The 19,932-nt window shown below is 52.4% G+C and overlaps 1 protein-coding gene across 2 annotated transcripts in view; it reads right to left on the bottom strand.

Annotated features, from left to right (window-relative positions):
* The window catches only part of PODXL (podocalyxin like), a 59,745-nt gene extending 45,212 nt beyond the window's left edge, over positions 1-14,533 (bottom strand). For both annotated transcript variants that reach the window (XM_033194313.1, XM_033194314.1), the window contains exon 1: positions 14,098-14,533. In XM_033194313.1, coding sequence (XP_033050204.1) covers positions 14,098-14,167 — 70 coding nt within the window. In that variant the 5' untranslated portion in view covers positions 14,168-14,533. The remainder of the gene's footprint in view (positions 1-14,097) is intronic.
* Positions 14,534-19,932: the final 5,399 nt, after the last annotated feature.

Genomic DNA, 19,932 nt, shown 5'->3' with positions numbered 1-19,932 from the left:
AAGGAGCTGATGCCACCCCTCGGATTGGACGCAGGGGCCAGGGCCAGGCTGGGGCTGAGTCCATGGTGCTCTGTGACCAGAGGCTGGGATGTTCTCCGTTTTTCTTTTTTTTTTTTTTTGTCATCAATTCAGCCAAAGTTATGTTTTTAAGCCAGTGTTTTTCACTTTTTAAACTTTTTATTATTTTCATATTCATTTAAAGATAGGGTCTTGTTGTGTCATCCAGGCTGGAGTACAGTGGCACAATCATAGCTTACTACAGCCTCTCAGACTTCTGGGATTAGCAAGTAGCACCCACCTCAGCCTCCCAGGTAGCTGGAACTACAGGTGCACACCATGCTTAGCTAATTTTTTTTTTTTTTTTTTTTTTTGAGACAGAGTCTCGCTCTGTTGTCCAGGCTGGAGTGCAGTGGAGTGATCTTGGCTCATTGCAAGCTCCACCTCCCGGGTTCACACCATCCTCCTGCCTCAGCCTCCCGAGTAGCTGGGACTACAGGAGTCCGCCACCACGCCCGGCTAATTTTTTTGTTTTTTTTTTTTTTTTTTTTTGAGGCGGAGTCTCGCTCTGTCACCCGGACTGGAGTGCAGTGGCCGGATCTCAGCTCACTGCAAGCTCCGCCTCCCGGGTTTACGCCATTCTCCTGCCTCAGCCTCCCGAGTAGCTGGGACTACAGGCGCCCGCCGCCTCGCCCGGCTAGTTTTTGTATTTTTAGTAGAGACGGGGTTTCACTGTGTTAGCCAGGATGGTCTCGATCTCCTATTTTTTTGTATTTTTAATAGAGACGGGGTTTCACTGTGTTAGCCAGGATGGTCTCGATCTCCTGACCTCGTGATCCGCCCACCTCAGCCTCCCAAAGTGCTGGGATTACAGGCATGAGCCACCGCGCCTGGCCACTTGGCTAATTTTTAAACTGTATATAGAGATAGGGCCTCACTATGTTGCCCAGGCTGGTCTTGAACTCCTGGCTTCAAATGATCCTCCTGCCTCGGCCTCCCAAAGTGCTGGGATTATAGGTGTGAACCATTGTGCCGGGCCATCCCTTGTCCCCTGCTCCTTAAAAGCCACGTAGGTATCACATTCCTCTGCATCCCAGGGTTGTAATGTTAGAGCTGGAATAACCTTAGATGTCATGTGATCTCAGCCCAACAAGTAGAGATGAACAAGCAGTCAGAGAACCAGGCAACACCACGCCTTCTTTGGCATCTAGAACCATGTAGTCCCACTCCCAGTGCGGCTCTCCAATCCTGTGGGGCCTGAGTGCCCACATGTGCCTGGCTCCAGCTGCCACACCCCTCCTGGTCGTTGGACAGGGGAAGGGGAGGCATCTGACCTGTAGTGAGATGAAGAAAGGGCCGAGGCCAGCAAAACACCAAGAGCCCCCAGGACACTACAGGACATGTGTCCATGCCCCGCTTCACATTACCCAGGAATCCATGGTGTCACTTCCCCAGAAGCCAAACGCATGAGAACAGCCCCCTCCAGCCATTCCCAATGGCTCAGAACATCCACAATGTCCAGCTAGGTTCCCTCTGCAGATGCAGCCACACACACCCATCAGTCCCATGACGCCAGCAGTCCTGGGGCCAAAATCACCCAGCTTTAGACCCTGGGAAACACTAAACAGGAAGGCCCCTGAGAGCCACTGGGTCAGCTCCTCATTCACAGATGAGGAAACTGAGGCCTGCAGGGAGGACACTGGGTTGTGAGTGTCTGGACAGAGGATCTCTTTCTTTTGCGGACCCACTCCTCACCTCAACACCTAACTCAGATGGACCCTGCTGCGTTTCTTCACTGTGCCTGCCACCAGCCCTGTGTACACGTGGCGCACCCAAACATAAACACCCAGCGCTTAACCAACAGGAGGCCCCAGGGCCAGTTATAGCTGGCACATGGACACGACTGCCCTAGAGTGCCTGTGGCATTCAGAGATGTGATTCTGCATCAACAGGACCAGACTTCCAGATTCGTCCAGGGCTGTAAAGCCCGAGAATTTCCCTGCCCAAGTGTAACCCCCACATTGGATGCTGTAGGTGAACGAAAAGCCAGGACGGGCTCCCACCCTGCCCTTCCCCAGAAGCCGATCCACAGCACAAGCTCTCTAGAATCCCGGCCATGGAGAAGCTAAACCCAGGATGGCCTCAGGATGAGAAGCAACTTTTTGGGTGGTGCTCTTGGGGCCTCCAGATCCCCCGATGCATGGGCAGGAGTTAGGACAGCACAGGCCTGGGAAGGGAGCAGCAGGGCCCCCACACGCCCTGCACCAAGCTCGGCAGTGCCCCCAGGGCAGGGTGCAGGACTGCATCTGGCTGAGCAACTGGCACCCCTCCTCATTGTCACACCTGCAGGTAGTGCCTTAGGTGCTAGCTGCAGCTGGAAAAGCACATGCAAGCTGGTGGCTTAACAAACAAGCACACCACCCCCTCAGCCACCAACTCCTAGGAACAATGACAGCATGAAGGTGGATGAGACCCACACTCTCAGCAGGCCCTGTTCAGCCAGAACTGTCCATGAGCCACTAGGACAGTGCTGGCTACCAGAACATCCTGGAATCCCCTTGTCCAAGCTCCCCTCCAAGCTGACAGGATGATGGGACTCAGGATCTAAAACAGTACCATGATGCTGTCAGGGTCAAGGACTCAAAGCAGCAGGGGACAGAGGCACAACAGGAAAGAGCCAGCCACAGGCAACCGACAAACAATGTCTGCCCCCATCTGGGCAGAAAGATCAAACATCAAAAACACACACTTCCATAATTCTTCTAACAGAGCCTCCCACTTCTGGCTGGAAGCAACACCACTGCAAAGACTCTTGAGGGGCCACCAGGCTTGAACATAACTTGTTCTCAATGGACTCTGGGGCAAGCAGCCTTCAAACTGGCTGCGACCTGCCATGTCGTTTCCTATAATCCCCTAAGGTCGGAGGGCCTGGTGAGGTTTCATTTTCATTTCAGCCGGACACATATCGGTGTGTTGTTATAGTTAATGCCTTTCCAGCTTGGTCTTTACGCAGGAGTGTCTGGGTTTTAGTACTCAAAGTCCCACATACCAGGATAAACTGTTGATACTGGGTAAACTGAGACAGTTGGTCACTCTATCTTCACATCAGTATTTCCCCCAAAATATCCTGGGGAAACACGAGTGTTTCCCAAGATGTTAATCGATGTTCTACTAAAAAGAGGAAGCCGAAAAGGAAATGGTCCCATGGTTAAAGTACGTTTGGGGAATGATGGGTTAAACAAAGGTAAAAAGTAATCCTCCTTAGAGGACATTTCAAAGCATGTAAGATCATAATGTATTTTGACCTTCTAAGAAGGGAAATGTATTCATTTTATTAAATATTCATTGAGAGCGTAACTATTAAAATCTCGAGGACTATGAAATGTTCTTATTGGACACAGTTTGGAACACAGCTTGCTTTATGGAATATAAAAGTAAAATAAAAAACCTCATACAGTGCTACCCCAGACTTACCATGTGGGTAAACTGAGGCACACAGTAATGCCCCCAAGGCAGATCTGTGAGTACTTCCTACCTTCCCTTCCTATCTTCCTCCCACTTTTCATCCTTGTGAGGAAATACTCCTTGCCCTAGTTGTTGGGTTGTAGCTCCATGCACCTCCCCCAGGCCCTCCCTTTCCTGAGAAGGAAAATGGAGAGCTGGCCACAGAAAGATCAACATCTTGCTTCACTGCCTGGCTCGATGGCATCAAGAGGAATTTCATGCAAGAGTTAGGGTAGGCTCAGGGTTGGATGATCTGAGAAAGGAAAGTGAAAGGGAGACTGGGATCCCAGGGCTAGGAGGGAGTGTACAGTGGGCGTGGCCAGCTGATTAGCCAATCACAAGCGCATTTATCCAGGTAGAGAGAGAGCCAGGAGGTGGAAGACTGCATTTAACCACGTAATGGGCTAACCACCTCAGGGGCTGCCACGATCAGGGTGCAGGTGACTTCTTCAGAAAGCCTGTTTTGGGCTGGGCGCCGTGGCTCACGTCTGTAATTCCAGCGCTTTGGGAGGCTGAGGCGGGCAGATCACTTGAGGCCAGGAGTTCAAGAACAGCCTGGCCAACATGGGGAAACCCCGTCTCTACTAAAAACCCCAAAATCAGCCGGGCTTGGTGGCAGGTGCCTGTAATCCCAACTATGGGGGAGGCTGAGGTGAGAGGATCGCTTGAACTCTGGAGACGGAGGTTGCAGTGAGTCGAGATCCTGCCACTGCACTCCAGCCAGGGCAAGAGTGAGACCCTGTCTCAAAAAAAAAAAAGTTTGTTTTGACTCAAAGTCCCAAAGTGCCCCCTAGGGGTGAGCTGAGGAGCACCAGGCAGGAACAGGAAGGTCGGGGATGGGTGGGGGGCCATCTCAGCTGCTTCTTAGCTAAGCCCACCCTGGCTACCTTTATCTGAAACTGTGGTCTGCAACTAACCCTGCCTCCCCGCACTGAGGCCCCCAGCCTGAGTAATGGGGAAGGGCCTTGAAGAAGAAAGCCTGGCCCTGTGAGGTCGCAGAGGATGCTGCTCTAGCATGGCGTGGGGGGTGGGGTAACAGGGTCTGTTGACTCACACCTCACGCTGGGCTAGGGCTGACACCAATACAAGAAATAAAATCAACAAGCCAGGCGCAGGTGGCTCACACCTGTAATCCTAGCACTTTGGGAGGCCCATCAGGCGGATCACCTGAGGTTGGGAGTTCAAGACCAGCCTGACCAACACGGAGAAACCCCATCTCTACTAAAAATACAAAATTAGCTGGGCGTGGTGGGGCACGCCTGTAATTCCAGCTACTCCAGAGGCTGAGGCAGGAGAATCACTTGAACCCGGGAGGCAGAGGTTGCGGTGAGCCGAGATTGTGCCATTGCACTCCAGCCTGGGCAAACAAGAGTGAAACTCCGTCTCAAAAACAAACAAACAAGCAAAATCAACACGTGTGGATGCTTTCTGCATATCAGAGGCACGCCCTACATGATCCTATTTAGCCCTTGCTATGGAGGAGGGCACAATACCTACTTTCCTGCTGGAGAAGCCCAGGTCAAGGAACAAGTCTGAGATCACAAGGCTAGCAAGTGTCGAAGCTGTGGCTAAAATCCAAGCCTCTGAACCGCAGAGCATCAGCAGAGATTTCCATTTTTCTTCTTTTCACCGTCACAGCAAAACTTTTTTGTCAAAGGAATTCCTACGTAGAGACTCATCATACTGAAGGGCCTTCGTGAAGAGGGTGGACATAAAACTCCCTCCAAATCAGCCTCCTCTTCATTTTCCTCTCCAGCTATGCACCCCAAACCCTCGGTGGCCCCCAAGGCAGCTCCACGGAATACCTCCTGCAGGTTTCAAAGCCACTGGCCCCGGCTGCTGCTGTCACTGAGGGGTCACTGCCTAAACCCCTAAGACAGTATTTCCTTGGCCCTGCACTCACCCGCTCTGAGGTGAGAGGGGGAGATGGGGAGCAGAAACACTTCTTCCCTATCCACAGGCCAGTGGGGGAACCCAGGTCCTTCCCCTACCTACCCTGCCCAAGGCCTGGCTCATGGGGGTCCTGGGATACCTTGGATCCCTGTTGCAGCTCAAGACCCAATTAGGAAGGAGCCAGGTTTCTTTGTGCATTACCAGGAACTGCCCCTCAGACCAGAAGGCTACAGCCACATAACCGGAGGGCTAAGTGGGACCAGGCTGCCTGACAGCCATGTTCCACTCATGCAGAGGCGAAGCTGATCTGACCAGCAAGGCAGGGACAGAGGCCGTTACAGAGAAGCCTAAGGTTTGCAGGGACCAGTTCTGCAGTAGCATCTCCCAGTCACCTACCTCAAATATCCATTCTCTGCTTCCTCTATGTAACTGAACCACTGTTCTTCAGTAAGGCACTTGGGTACCTGAAATAAAAATGACTCTTTCCTAAGTTCTCTTTCCTGCCTCCCTTTCAGCTAGTGTGGCCACATCCTAAGTTTTGTTCAACAAAATGTGACTGGAAGCGTCAAGTGTGGTTTCTGGCAGGCACACTCAAAAGAGGAGCCACGTGCTTCTTGTTCCTTCCTTTTTCCTGATGGCTAGAACTCCAGCAGCCATCTTGGACCACGAGGCCACATGTGAATGATAGGAGAACCACTACACCAGCCCTCTGAAGTTCTGTGATATGAGAGAGATATAACTGACGCCTGTCTTCTTTAATCCACTACTTATTTTTTGTTGCTATGAGCAGCCAAATCAAGTTCTAACAAACACAAGCCCCAATCCTCAGCTGAAGGATCCTTTGGGTGGGGACAACACAGGAGACAAGATACTGCTGCACCTCCCATGGCCCCCCTCCCACTTCCTACCAGGCATCCCTACTCCTTCCTGCCCATATGCTTGTTCCCCCAGGACCTAGGGCTGGTCGCCACCTGCCACTTCCTTCTTGAATCAGGTGAAGAGCCTTGCATTTGGAGAGCACAGGCTGGCAGGCAAGACTTTAAGTTCTAAGCCAGCCCTGACACCCACTCACTAACTCACTCATTCAACCTATATTTATGGAACAGCTACTTTGTGCCAAGTGCTATTCTAGGTGCTGTGGCTACAGCGCAATGGAAGTCCCTGCCCTCATGGAACTTACAGTCTAATGGGGGAGAGACAGACAAATCAGGTGACGAGTGCTATGGAGAAAATAAAAGTGAGTGGGGGGAAACGAGTGTGCTGCGGGGAGGGGTTTCTATGAAGAGCACGCCCGGAAGGCCTCTTTGAGAAGGTGGTATTCACGGGGAGAGCTGAAGGAAGTGAGGGAGTGAACCACGTACATATTTGGGAGAAGAGCTGGTTGTATGATCTACTGCAAGTCCTTGCGTCTGTGCCTCAGTTTCTCCTCCCTGAAATGGTCTGTGAGATAAAGGTTATCCAAAGGCAAGCTACCCCAGCTGGAGGGTTCTGTGGTTCCAATTGGTGTGTGTTGGGAGTACGCTGGCATGGGAACCTGGCTGGATGGAGACCTAAGGGCCTCAGTCCTCAGGCAGAGCTCCATGAATTTCTTTCTTTCTTTTTTTTTTTTTTTTTGAGATGGAGTCTCACTCTGGCATCCAGACTGGACTGCAATGGCATGACCTCGGCTCACTGCAACCTCCGCCTGCTGGGTTCAAGCAAGTCTCCTGCCTCAGCCTCCTGAGTAGCTGGGACTAGTATGCCCGGCTAATTTTTTGTCTTTTTAGTAGAGACTGGGTTTCACCATGCTGACCAGGCTCATCTCGAACTCCTGACCTCATGATCTGCCCACCTCAGCCTCCCAAAGTGCTGGGATTGCAGGCGTGAGCCACCGCGCCCAGCGGCTCCCTGAATTTCAGTTAAGAAGGAGCTGTGGCTTCAGCCTCACACACAGCCAGTATGTTCAAGAATTACAGAATGCCCTCCTCACTGGCTTGCTTAAGTGCTGTCCCTTCTACCCTGATCAGGGTCAGGTAGTAGGAAGGTAAGAGATCAGATAGCTTAGACCCCAGGTCAGTCCACACATCCCTTAGGGCCTGGCTCTGGAAGGCCCCTGCACCCTAATCCAGGGCTAGACAGCAAGCCTCTTTCAGCCACTCCTTGGAATTCTCTTCCCCCTGGTGGAGGCACATAGCCTTCCGGTCATGACAATTGGCGGACGAGGTGCCACCCTGCACCCTGGTCCTGGGAAGTGTGAGGTGGCTGACCCAAGGGGAGTAAGGCTACAAAGGAAGAGAGGGTGGTGGTGATGTGTGTCGGGTAAGAGGGTAGGGATGGTGGGAGGTGGCCCAGGGGCCAACCTTAGCTAGGGGACCCCCTTAGCTGAGGGTCTGTGCTTGCCGCTGCTCCAGTGATTCAGGGCAGGGCCAGGACTCAGAGACAATGCAAGAGCTTAGGATGCGGGAGATGTGGGTAAGGGCCACTGACGAATCTGCAGCTGAACGCTGCATTTTGTGCAGCCAATTGTCCCGCAAACATTTCTTAACCACCTATTTGGCTAGAGGCCGTGGACGTGACAGGGGGGTCTCAGCCAGCTGACCAGTGGCAAACACAGACATATATAGGTATAATGCATGGTGGCCAGTACTATGGCACAGTATTCCAGGCACCCTTAGGAGCCTAACTCTTAAATAGCAAAGTGACCCCAAGCCTCAATTTACCCTGATGGTAGAGGGGTAGGGAGAGATGTGGGCACAGTATAGGTTTGTCACCATCCTAAAATCCTTTTTAAAGAGGCTTTTCACATGCCTGTAATCCCGGCACTGGGAGGCCGAGGTGGGCAGATCACTCAAGGTTAGGCATTCAAGACCAGCCTGGTCAACATGGTGAGACCCTATTTCTACAGAAATTAGCTGGGTATGGTGGCACATGACTGTAGTCCCAGCTACTCAGGAGGCTGAGGCAGGAGGATGTCTTGAATCTGGGGGGCAGAGTTTGCAGCAAGCCAAAATCATCCCACTGCACTCCATCCTGGGCAACAGAGTGAGACTCCATCTCAAAAAATAAAATAAAAGTAAAATAAAAAAATATATAAAGGGGATTTGCTGAGTTTTTCCAATTCCCAGGAGGGAATCAGCACTGAAAGGGCTGAGTTCTATTCTGGTACCCACAGCTGACACATATGCGCACGTGTCAGCTGTGCATGTGTGCATGTACACACATACATGCACGCACACACACATACATGCACATGCACGCGCGCACACACACACACACATGTGCACACCCATCTCCTGGAAAGCCATTTACTGAGAGTCACTGGCAACTTGATCAAATGAACCTACCTCCCTGGCCTGCAATCCCCCATCTGAAACAAGCAGGTTGTAGCAGATGATTTCCAGAAGGTTTCGCAGCTCTAGAATTCTGTGTCCTATGATTTTCTGGCTCATTTAGAAGTGGTGTGGAAAGTACCCTTTGCCAACTGAGTTACACATTGCACACAGCCCGCAGGCTGCCTACTTGAAGCAGTCATATGGCAAATGTTATTGCAAATATGAAGAGGCTCCTTTAAGGGATCCTCTGTGTCCATTTTCTTGAAGGCGTTTCTTAAAGAGAATGCCCTCGTCATTTGGCCTGTGCAGGGTAGGAGTCACCATCCCGGATCTGCTGCATCACTTGATTTCTTAACAGCACCATCAAGCAGACAGGACACATGATAAAGAGAGACCCATTCAACTTTGCCCGTGTTCCTGGGTCTGGGACACGACAGGAAACCCCATCAGCTGAGCTCCCTGCCCTGCTTCATGCCCAGTGGGTGCAAATAGGAAAGGAGCCCAGAGCTGGGTAAAGAGCTCCTGGCTGACGTCCGATGAAAGTGTCCAGGCAGGCTCAGGCTGGTGGGTAGGGATGGGCAGGGCAATGCCATTCTCTTTCTCTGATTATGTAGGAATGGCTTCCATTTCGGCTAGAGCAAAGCTTGCATTCAGCAGCCCTGAAGAGGGCCTCTGCCTCAAAGGGTGTGAAGAAGCAGCCCTTCCTGGAATAGGGGTCATCTAAGTCCCCTCCCAAGAAGTCCAGTGAACTGTAGACATGGTTCCTCCCACTTCCCTTAAGAGTGAAGGGCTCTGGGCCGGGTGCAGTGGCTCACGCCTATAATCCCAGCACTTTGGGAGGCTGAGGCGGGCGGAGCATGAGGTCAGGAGATCGAGACCATCCTGGCTAACTCGGTGAATCCCCGTCTCTACTAAAAAATACAAAAAAATTAGCTGGGCGAGGTGGCGGGCGCCTGTAGTCCCAGCTATTCAGGAGGCTGAGGCAGGAGAATGGCCTGAACCCGGGAGGTGGAGCTTGCAGTGAGCCGAGTTCTCACCACTGCACTCCAGCCTGGGTGACAGAGCAAGACTCTGTCTCAAAAAAAAAAGAAAAAAGAAAAAAGGAGTGAAGGGCTCTGAGCTAAGTGTTGAGCCAGTTCCAACAGGGGTCACCAGCCCCACAGAAGCCTTAAACCTCAGCAGTTGCTTCCACCAGCTCTGGCTGCTGGAGAACAAGCCCACTGGCCAGACATCTCTTCCCAGGATGCAAACTCCCCTTCCAGGGAGCCTGAAGCCAGGGCTGAGGCTGGTTCCCCTCGGTTCCACAGTCCAGAGTATCCCAAGCCACTGCTCAGCGCCTGGTGCTGGGCTGGGCCCTGGAGGCGCCAGTGAGTATGTTGCTGGTTCCTCAAGGGCCTCATCGCATGGTGGAGGAGACACATAGATCATGGAACACACGTTGGTTCTCCCTAGGAAACCAGGGAAGGCGTCTCAGAGATGATGCTTGAGTTGTGGCTGGGAGTGACTCTTCTCCTTCCTCCCTGCAGTGGGGGAATTCTAACCACATGGAGTCCCCTTCCCCTCTCAGCTTCCACAGGGCAGTGGTGTCAAAACCCCAGCCAGCACCCTCCTCTCCCTTCAAACATGGGCTCCTGAGGAAAACCAGACTGGGGGCAGCCTCCATGCCTCTCCCCTGCGTCTCTAGGCCTGGGGGACACCCTGAGGACCCTCCTGGGCAAGCCACGCTCCCCTCCTCAGCCCTTCTCTGGGTGACCACACCCCAAAGCTCTGGCCACACTGACGCCAGGTGCTTCTGGGTCTTCCCTAGAAAGGCTGGCTCCTAACCCCCAATGTCCAGCTCACTCATGCCTCAGATCCTGTCCCAAGCTGCACCATGCTGGAGACACCCACATTCCCCCACCCCAGCCCTGGGCACCTTGGTTTCTTCCTTGAGTCAGGGTCTGCCTCTGTTGCCCAGGCTGGAGTACAGTGGCGTGATCTTGGCTCACTGCAACCTCCGCCTCCCAGGTTCAAGCAATTCTCCTACCTCAGCCTCCCAAGTAGCTGGGACTACAGGCGTGTGCCACCACCATGCCCAGCTAATTTTTTTGTCCTTTTAGTAGAGACAGTCTTACTGTCCAGTAAGACTGGACTGGTTGCCCAGGCTGGTCTTGAACTCCTAGAATCAAGCAATCCTCCCACCTTGGCCTCCCAAAGTTGCTGGGATTCCAGGTGTGAGCAGTCATGCCCTGCCACCATGGAACTTTCTCTTCAGCTCTGAGAGCTGATCTCCCTAAAGCCTCAATGACCCCATCCCAAGAACTGCCATCACAGACTCCCCGTCCCTAATCTGCATCTCCCTCTACATACTACAATGTGTAGAGCCTCAGCCACATTAGGAAACACTGACCCTTTTAATTTTAAAATCCCTATGTGAAAACCCCACCTCCTTCAGGAAGCTTTCTCCAGACCACCCCTTCCAAATCTTACACTTTTACATATGCCTCCCTCTCCCACAGAGTGGCACTGGGGCTTCAGTTTTTATTATCATCCATCCACTGATACCCACAAACACTGGCAGAATCCCAGCACCTGGGGTCCCTTAAACCCACCAGGTGCTCAATATATATGCTTACTAATCATCACAGCTATTTTTTGAGTGGTGGTCCTGAGTTGGGCGTAAAGCAAAGCCCATGATATATATACTCACTCATCTTCATAGCAACCCACAAGGTATTGCTGTTATTACTTTATAGATTAAGAACCTGAGGTTCAGGGAGGTCCCCTATTTTGTGCATGGTCATGCACATCTCTCTGATCCAAAGCCTGAGTGTTTCCACCCCACCAAGCTGCCTTTCTGTTGCCCAGAATTCATCCATTCAACATCAGATTGCCAATACTGAATCAGCTTGTCCTTTTGGTAGCTGAGGGAACACAGAACCCCAGATATCTTATCATGGCGGAACTAGAGGTCCCTTTGGTTTTTTATTCTATCTCACAGATGAGGAAACAGAGGCACAGAGATGTGACTTACCACTGTGGTTCTGCCAGATGGTTATCAAACCGAAAAGCACTGAAAGGGGGTCTGATGAATTGTCCGGCCCTAAGGTGAATGCTTTCTTTGCTGTAGGCTGCATGATCTGCCCATATATTGGAAGGTAAGCTGGGGGAGAGGGGCAGGGATGGATCTGTCTGGGGATAATTCCTTTGTTGCAGAGACTTGAGCTATAAATCTTTCTTGCTTTGAATCAAATCACAGGATTCCAGCAGGTGGGGGGCAGTGTTTATGCTATTCCTGATGACAGCGGCCCAGGCGACCAGACCTTCAGAAGGATAGGGATGGAGCTGGCCTTACTGAGTCCCTAGAGGGTGGTGTAAAATGCACCATAGCTACTGAACAGACCAAGCTTGTTGCAACCCCGCCCCCCCAAGCCTTTTCTGGCCTCAATATATGCAATCATCATCACCATCCTGATCATCATCCTCTCCCCATCCCCCACTTAGCACTTTGCACTTTCCTAAGTGCTTCCCAACAGTGCTGCATACTGTAATGCACACAGTGCTTGGATGGGCCAGGTTACTTGCTGGTTATAGCAGGCACTGGGTTATGGTCATTTTTGTTTGCCACATATCAAGCTTCTGCCATGTTCCATGCCCCATGCTAGGCTAGAAGTGGTGCTTCATGGAAGAGACATGGTTTCTGGCAGTGCCCAGGTGCCAGGAAAGACAGTCCCATCCATCCTTGAAGCCAGCAGTGAGCTGGAGTCAGAGCTTTGCCCACTGGTGGCTTAGGAACATTTCCTTTCAGGGCAGAACAGGGAGGGTCTTGTCCCACAGCGCCTCCCACTCCTCAAAGTGAGGGTGGCTCCGCCACCTTAAGCTCAGAAACACCAGGGACTAACCCCTCTTTCCTGACACAGCCCAACGCCCTTCTGGGTGGTTCTAAGAGGCTTCCCAACAAAAGGTTCATATGAAGGCCCACCCTGAAGTCCAGCTGTCCCCAGAGAGTAGGGCTGAGGAGTGCCACCACACTCTGGTGTCATCTCAACCCTGCATGTTGTGTGGCTCTTCAGTGATTGCCACCCTGAAAGCTGTTTTGACTGTGCCTCACACTGCAGCCCTCTTCCAGGGACACACATTCTTCCCCCGCCAGGACCTTCCCTTTCTAGTCAGGCTGATGGAGTCTCCCACCGGCCACAGGAGGATGCCCACACCTGCCTGCTCCCTGAATGCCAGCCCCTGCCCACTACCAAAGGTTTCCTGCGGTGTAGAGGAGAGACTGTACTGCCCTCCCATCTCCCCCGGCCCTTTAGAGTTCAGTCCCAAACTGCCAGCACCTGCTCGCGGCAGAGTCCCTTCCCTGTCTGTGCTGTCCCCGCAGTCCTCCTGGCCTAGGGTGATCACACCACCTCCCCTCTTTCTCCCTGCAGACACGTGCTCAGGTGGGCAAGAGAGAATAAGAAATGCGCTTCTCCCGTGGTCTTGAGCCGACTCCGGCTGTTCCTAGGGGCTTAGGAACACCTGCTCTGGTTGAGTTTGCAGCCATCGCCTGTTCCCCCAAAGAGAATGAGTAACATTTCACCTTGAAAAGAAACAAGGAGGAAATGTTTCTGAGGTACAGCTCTGTTTCGTGAGAAACAGGTACGGTTTCTAAGGTGTGTCTAAAATGCAGCTCAATCCTATTCTACCAGAGAGAAGTTCCCGTTTGAACAACAGGATTCGAGGGGGTCTCACCATCGTAGCCATGCATTAAGAAGTGACTGCTTTGGGGACACGGAGGTTGGACCCCCACTCAGCCAGGTGACTCTGGGACTATGGAAGGTCCACTTCCACAGTCTCTGTACCTGCCCCAGCACGGGCTCAGGGAGTTGAGCCTGCACACATTGCTTGGAAAACCCTCTCTGCAAACAGATAAGCACATTGCCCGCGTGGGCAGTGGCTGGAGGCTTGTCACCTGCTTCAGGGACTTCCTCGGGAGCTTCTCGCCTGCCTCTTTACCTGGAATTAACGAATACACAATATAGCCCCACATTCCCTCCAACACGAAGGAAAGGTGTAATCAGATCCCGAGGGTCCCGCAGAAGCGTCAAGCCTCGCGGTGCTGTCTCCCTTTTCTTTCCCAATCAAACTCACTTAGCACCGGCGCGCCGCTGTCTGCCCGGGCAGAATCCACCGCCCACTCCTCCCGAGTGGAGACTGGAGACGAATCCAAGCTCGGGCCCTGCACCTGCCGCGTAGTGGAGTTTGGAGGGGGCGTGGATGGTGCAAGGTCAGGGTTTCGTGTGTGACCCCGGCGGCGACAGGGCTGCTCCGGGTCAGACCACGCGGCGCGTCGGGCTTCCCTGCAACCTGGCCGGGTAGGGGGCACACGGTCACGGTGGGGGTGCCGGCGAAGCCCGGGCCGGCCACTCACCATCCTGGGAGGCCAGCAGCGGCGACAACAGCAGCAGCAGCAGCGCCGAGGGCGCCAGCGCGCAGCTCATCGTGTCCTCGCCTCTGGGCCGGGAGCAGGTGGCTGCGGGGTCCGCGGAGGGTCCGCGCGTCCGGGCGGTAGGAGCGTGGGCGCCGCTCGGGGAGGCCTGTGGGTGGCTCCGGCGACCGGGCTGTGGCCCGGGGCTCCCGAGCCGCGCTGCGCCGGCTCTTCCTCCCTGCTGCTGCCGCAGAGCGGGGCTGGGGCGCAGAGCCAGCGGCAGAGGAGCGGCGGCGGCGGCTGCGTCCTGGGCGGCGTCTGCGCGGCTGCGGCCCCACTGGCGGCTGCGGCTACTCCTGGACCGTCCCGTCCGCGCCGGCCCCCGCCCACGCCCACGCCCACGCCCACGCCCCTCCCCCTCCCCCAGGAACCCGCCCGCGGCGGCGGCCGGGCAGGGCGGGGCCGGGGCTGGGCGGGCCCTGGGCAGTGAACAATGAGCAGAGGAGGAAACTCCGCCCTGGAGCGCGGCGGGCGGGAGGGCGGGCGGCCTCCGCGCCTTGGGGGGCTTTGAGTGTGAGCGCGCGGGCCGGCGGCTCCTGCGGGGCAGCCGGGCCCCGCCCACAGGTTTCCCCCCGAGTGCTTCTGAGTGGGCCTGGCGGGAACCCCCAGCACACCGCAGGGGCCCTCGCACTACGAGCAAATCCGGAGCGGGCGGACCTCCAGCCTTGCGTGGTAGCTGATAACCATTCGCGGCCTCCCGGGCTGCGGCGCGTTCTGCAGCGACCCCGGAGAAGCTCATCTCCCACCTGCCAAGTGCAATTCACCTGCCGGCGGGCCCCCATCCCGCACGACTTCTGAGCGGGTCTCTGCAGCTGGGTGTGCACCGGGCAAGCTGGACTAATTCACTGCTTCACCTCTCCAAGGCTAGGTTCCTTACCTGTGAAGTGGAGATGATGGTTAAAAAACAGCAGCAACAATTTCAGGGATGAATGTGTGCCAGGCTTTACGTATATTAATTCGTTTGCTCTTCATGACAACCATATTTTTAGCCTCATTTTGCAGACAGGGAAATTGAGTCAAAAAGAAGTTAAGAAACTTCCTGAGGTCACATAACAGGTAAGTGGCAAACCTGCCTCTGAGAGTAGTTTGGAGAAATACCGTGCCTGGAATATAGTAATTGCTCTGCAAGGAGTGATTGTTGCTTTTATTCCTGTTATATAAAGAACAGTTATAAAGATTTAGAACTTTTGGGTCAAAACAGACTTGGACGCAAAACCTAACTGTGCCAATCTGTTAATTGTAAAACCCTAGGCAAGTTATTCTCAGTACCTCATTTCTTTTCATCTGTAGAATAGGGATAATAACACCTACCTCAGGGGGTTGTTGGGAGACTTAAATGTGATCCTGCAAGATAATACTTAGCCTAGGGCCAGGAACACAGTAGCTCGCCCTCCACGTGAGGATCAGAGATATTTGCACATTGCGGATGGGAGTGAGTTTTGGAGAATTCCGTAAACTGAGTTTATCCCGTGAAAGAACAAAGAAGTTCGTCTCCCCTCCCCCGATCCCCTCCTTTTAAACCCTGAAAGCTGCTTGGGAGACGCAGACCCCAGGACCGCCTGAGGAGGAGGCACATCAGCGCGGCCCGGAAGCGGAGGGGGCGAGGGGTGATTAACCTTGGAACCGGGGTAAGGCGTGAATTTGGCTCACGTGACTCCGGAGTTGCTAATCTGGAGTCTCTCTGCCAGATGGGGCTGGGTGGAGGGGTTTTCCCCAGGATCTAGCCGCGTCCCGGGACAGGGTACTTCGTGAGCCCCTCAAGTCGGCTGCAAGCAGGCGATGCCTGCAGGGCAGTGCGTCCCTTGAGCCGCGAAGGAAGCTCTGGAGCCCTGGATGGGGTTCCGTGGCAGCCGGCCTCAAGCTTAGGAAGGGCTGACGGGGCTGTTTTCATCAGGAAGTTTCTGCAGGACCGTCTGGCCCCGTTTTCCACACCGCATATGGGAAAGACAGAGGGTGTTCCCGATATGTGTGTGTGTGTGTGTGACTATCTTTGATGTTTTTTTAGTACTGTTCCCCTGACATCATGTCAATAAAAGGCCTGTTTCTCTTCTGAAACCAAGCAATATATACATTTTTTTTTAACTGGGATTTTTTAAAATGTGTATAGCACGCTGTCTGATTTAAACAGTGTTTTTGCACTCAATCATTCAATTTCTCTAAAAACTCAGAAGCAATCACGTTAACTTTATAAAGAGAGCGTATATTTTGAAGCTTAGGGCATTTTAAACGCACACGATTTGGGATTGGTGCCATTACAAGATCATGCAAAATTAAAATGAGAGCAGACATCTGGGCTTAGAGAAGACACAGAAAAGTTAGAATCGTGCTGGACTCTCCCCAGTATCCAACAGCCCCCCTCAACTTGTGTACAACGTGGCTTTCTGGAATGAAGCTGGCTGGGTTTTGAGGTCACTGGTGGCCAGTGAGATGAGCCACCCCCAGGTGATTGGCCTGTGCCTTTGGCCCTATTTAGCATTGTGCTCCAACTAGTGAGTTCGCCAGCCCAGAACACCTGAGCTTATATTTGAAACCCAAAGCACTTTATGGATGCTGTTTTTGAAGCTTTTCATCAGGAAGTTTCTGCAGGATCATTCCTTCTGAGATTTGTTGCATTTTGGTTATTTTCCTGGGTTCAAGCGATTCTCCTGCCTCAGCCTCCTGAGTAGCTAGAATTACAGGCATCCACCACCACACCCTGCTAATTTTGTATTTTTAGCAGAGATGGGGTTTCTCCATGTTGGTCAGGCTGATCTGGAACTCCCCACCTAGGGTGATCTGCCCTCCTAGGTCTCCCACTGTGCCTGGCCTTCACATTTTTATCAATCAAATGGTTTTGCTGCCCCATGGGCGCAGAAGCCAGTACTATGAAACACTAGCTTTTGAAAAAGTAGTGGCTTTGTTTGCAAAACTGGTCAGCAAAGAGACAGGAGTGAATTCAAATCTGTCTCCCCAGCCGGGTGTGGTGCCTCATGCCTTTAATCCCAGAACTTTGGGAGGCCAAAGTGGGCAGATCACCTGAGGTCAGAAGTTTGAGACCAGACCAGCCAACATGGTGAAACCCCATCTCTACTAAAAATACAAAAAATAGCCAGACTTGGTGGCATGCATCTGTAATCCCAGCTACTTAGGAGGCTGAGGCTGGAGAATTGCTTGAACCTGGGAGGTGGAGGGTACAGTGAGCTGAGTTTGCACCACTGCACTGCAGCCTGGGCAACAGAGCAAGACTGCATCTCAAAAATAAAAGAAAAAATGTCTCCCCGATTTGGGACCTGGGGCAAATTTATGGGCTCCGAAGGCAAGGGAAAAGATTTAGGAATGTTGACTTGACAGAATCTGACTGGAGAGCTTTAAATTTGACCATTTGGCCAGACACCGTGGCTCACGCCTGTAATCCCAGCACTTTGGGAGGCCGAGGCGGGTGGATCACGAGGTCAGGAGATCGAGACCATCCTGGCGAACACGGTGAAACCCTGTCTCTACTAAAAATACAGAAAAAATTAGCCAGGCGTGGTGGCGAGCACCTGTAGTCCCAGCTACTCAGGAGGCTGAGGCAGAAGAATGGCGTGAACCCGGGAGGCGGAGCTTGCAGTAAGCTGAGATCTCGCCACTGCACTCCAGCCTGGGCGACAGAGCGAGACTCCATCTCTAAATAAATAAATAAATAAATAAATAAATAAATAAATTTGACCATTTACAGAAAGGTATGTTGAGGTGGACTTTTAGCCCCACATCTTCCAAGCCATTGTACCTCTGGCTTCTGAGAGAGTTCTGGCATTCGGGTTCCCATCAAGTCTCTTAGTCATTTTAGTTCCAAGGGAGAATTCATTGTTTTTGGGGTGTTGTTAAGAGTTCCAACTATTTTCTATTGCTCATGCTGGGGGCAGCATGACATTTTGTTATCAACAGAGTAAGCCCAGTTTGGGCTTGTCCCTCAGTTACAACATCATACATACAGATACAGATACAGATCTATAGATACAGATCTTGAATGCAAATATAAATGCCACCTGGAAGATATTACGCAGGAACCCATGGCACAAGGTTACACATTTTTCCATTGCCCCTGGCTGTCAATGTTAGGGGTCATAATTCTCTGCCCCAGATGCAATTTGGTGATGTTGTTTACGTAAGTGCATCCCTAAGTACAGACTCAGTAAGTCCTCTTGACCCTCTCCCTAGACACAACATCTAGGGGTGAGACAGACTGTCCGCTACCACATCCCCCAGTAAAAGATGAGTGCACACATGTATCCATCCTGGAGCCACAACTCCTACTTGTAAGGAGCCAGGGATGCTCTTACCTGGGCTTTCTAATCATGGACCTCTGAGTTCCTTGTGGGTCGGAGCAGTGTTTAACTTCATCTTGGAATCCAGTTCCCAGTATGGTGGTGTCTGACCCCAAGCAGGTGCTTGATATTCAAAGGCTGCATGGATGAAGAAGTGGTTGGATTTTATCTCCAAGGTTGGGTTACCCCTGACTGCCAAGTTATGTGGTTCTATGAATGTCAGCTGGGACCCAAGTTGGGCAGCTCACCCCAAAGTCATGCCTTTATGTACTATTATTCAATAACATCTACTCTAACAGGCAGAGTGTGCTAGGTTCTGTGCACTGGGCTGAGAATGGAACCCTGTACACAAACATGACTAACGTGTAGTAGGGGCTGTAACACCGGCATGGGTGGGCATGTGGGAAGCGGAGAGCAGAATGGCTCAGCCCCACCTGGGGAGATCAAGGAAGGCTCCAGAGGAGGGAACTGGGTTTTGGAGGAGTTGTAGGACTTCACTAAGGGAAGAATGAAAGGGAGGGCTTTTTGGGCAGATGGAACAAGATCTACAGGTATTTTGCCCTCAGCAGAGCATAGGATTTGTGGGGGTAATGGGAGATGAGGCTTAGACATGGGAGATGGGTAAAGGTGAGATGCTTAGACAATGAAGAGTCACTACAGGGTTTCAGCTGGAAGGGGCAAGATCAGCTTTTCTTTTCCTTTTTTTTTTTTTTTTTCCTGAGACAGAGTCTTCCTTTGTCAACCAGGCTGGGGTGCAGTGGCGTGATCTCGGCTCACTGCAACCTCCACCTGCCAGGTTCAAGCAATTCTCCTGCCTCAGCCTTCTGAGTAATTGGGATTACCGGCCCATGCCACCATGCCCAGCTTCTTTTTTTTTTTTTTTTTGTATTCTTAGTAGAGATGGGGTTTCACCATGTAGACCAGGCTGGTCTCGAACTCCTGACCTCACGATCTGTCCGCCTTGGCCTCCCAAAGTGCTGGGATTACAGGCATGAGCCACTGCACCTGGCCTCAAGATCAGCTTTTCATGAGAGAAAGATCATTCTAGCTGCAGTGGACTTAGGAAGGGTGGGCTGATGTGAGGTGGGAGGTGAGCACAGCATTTGAGGAGGCTAGTGCAGCTGTCCCTAAAGGGCCTGCCTTCAGACAGTGGTGGTGGGAAAGAAGAGAAGGGCCTGATGCAAGAGGTATCTGAGGGTAGCATTGACATAGGACTCAGTGGCCCACTGGATGTGGACATGGTATGTGGGCTGTTGTGTGTTGTGTGTTGAGGGCAGAAAGACGTGGCATGAATTATCTGAGTGCCATGGCTGGAGGGAGAGCAAATGGAACAAACCATGATGGAGAATATAAGAAGAGAAGCAAATGTGGGAGAAGAAAATGATGGGTCCAGTTTCAAGCAGGTTGACTCTGAAGACCCATGGCCATGTCTCAAAGTTATATCCAAGACAAGACTCAGGGACTATGTCTAGAAGTTCTTTTCTTCCCCCCC

This window comes from Trachypithecus francoisi, unplaced genomic scaffold (assembly GCF_009764315.1).
Source record: "Trachypithecus francoisi isolate TF-2019V2 unplaced genomic scaffold, Tfra_2.0 Lachesis_group4, whole genome shotgun sequence".
NCBI lineage: Eukaryota > Metazoa > Chordata > Mammalia > Primates > Cercopithecidae > Trachypithecus > Trachypithecus francoisi.
This window is presented reverse-complemented; position numbering and strand designations above follow the sequence as displayed.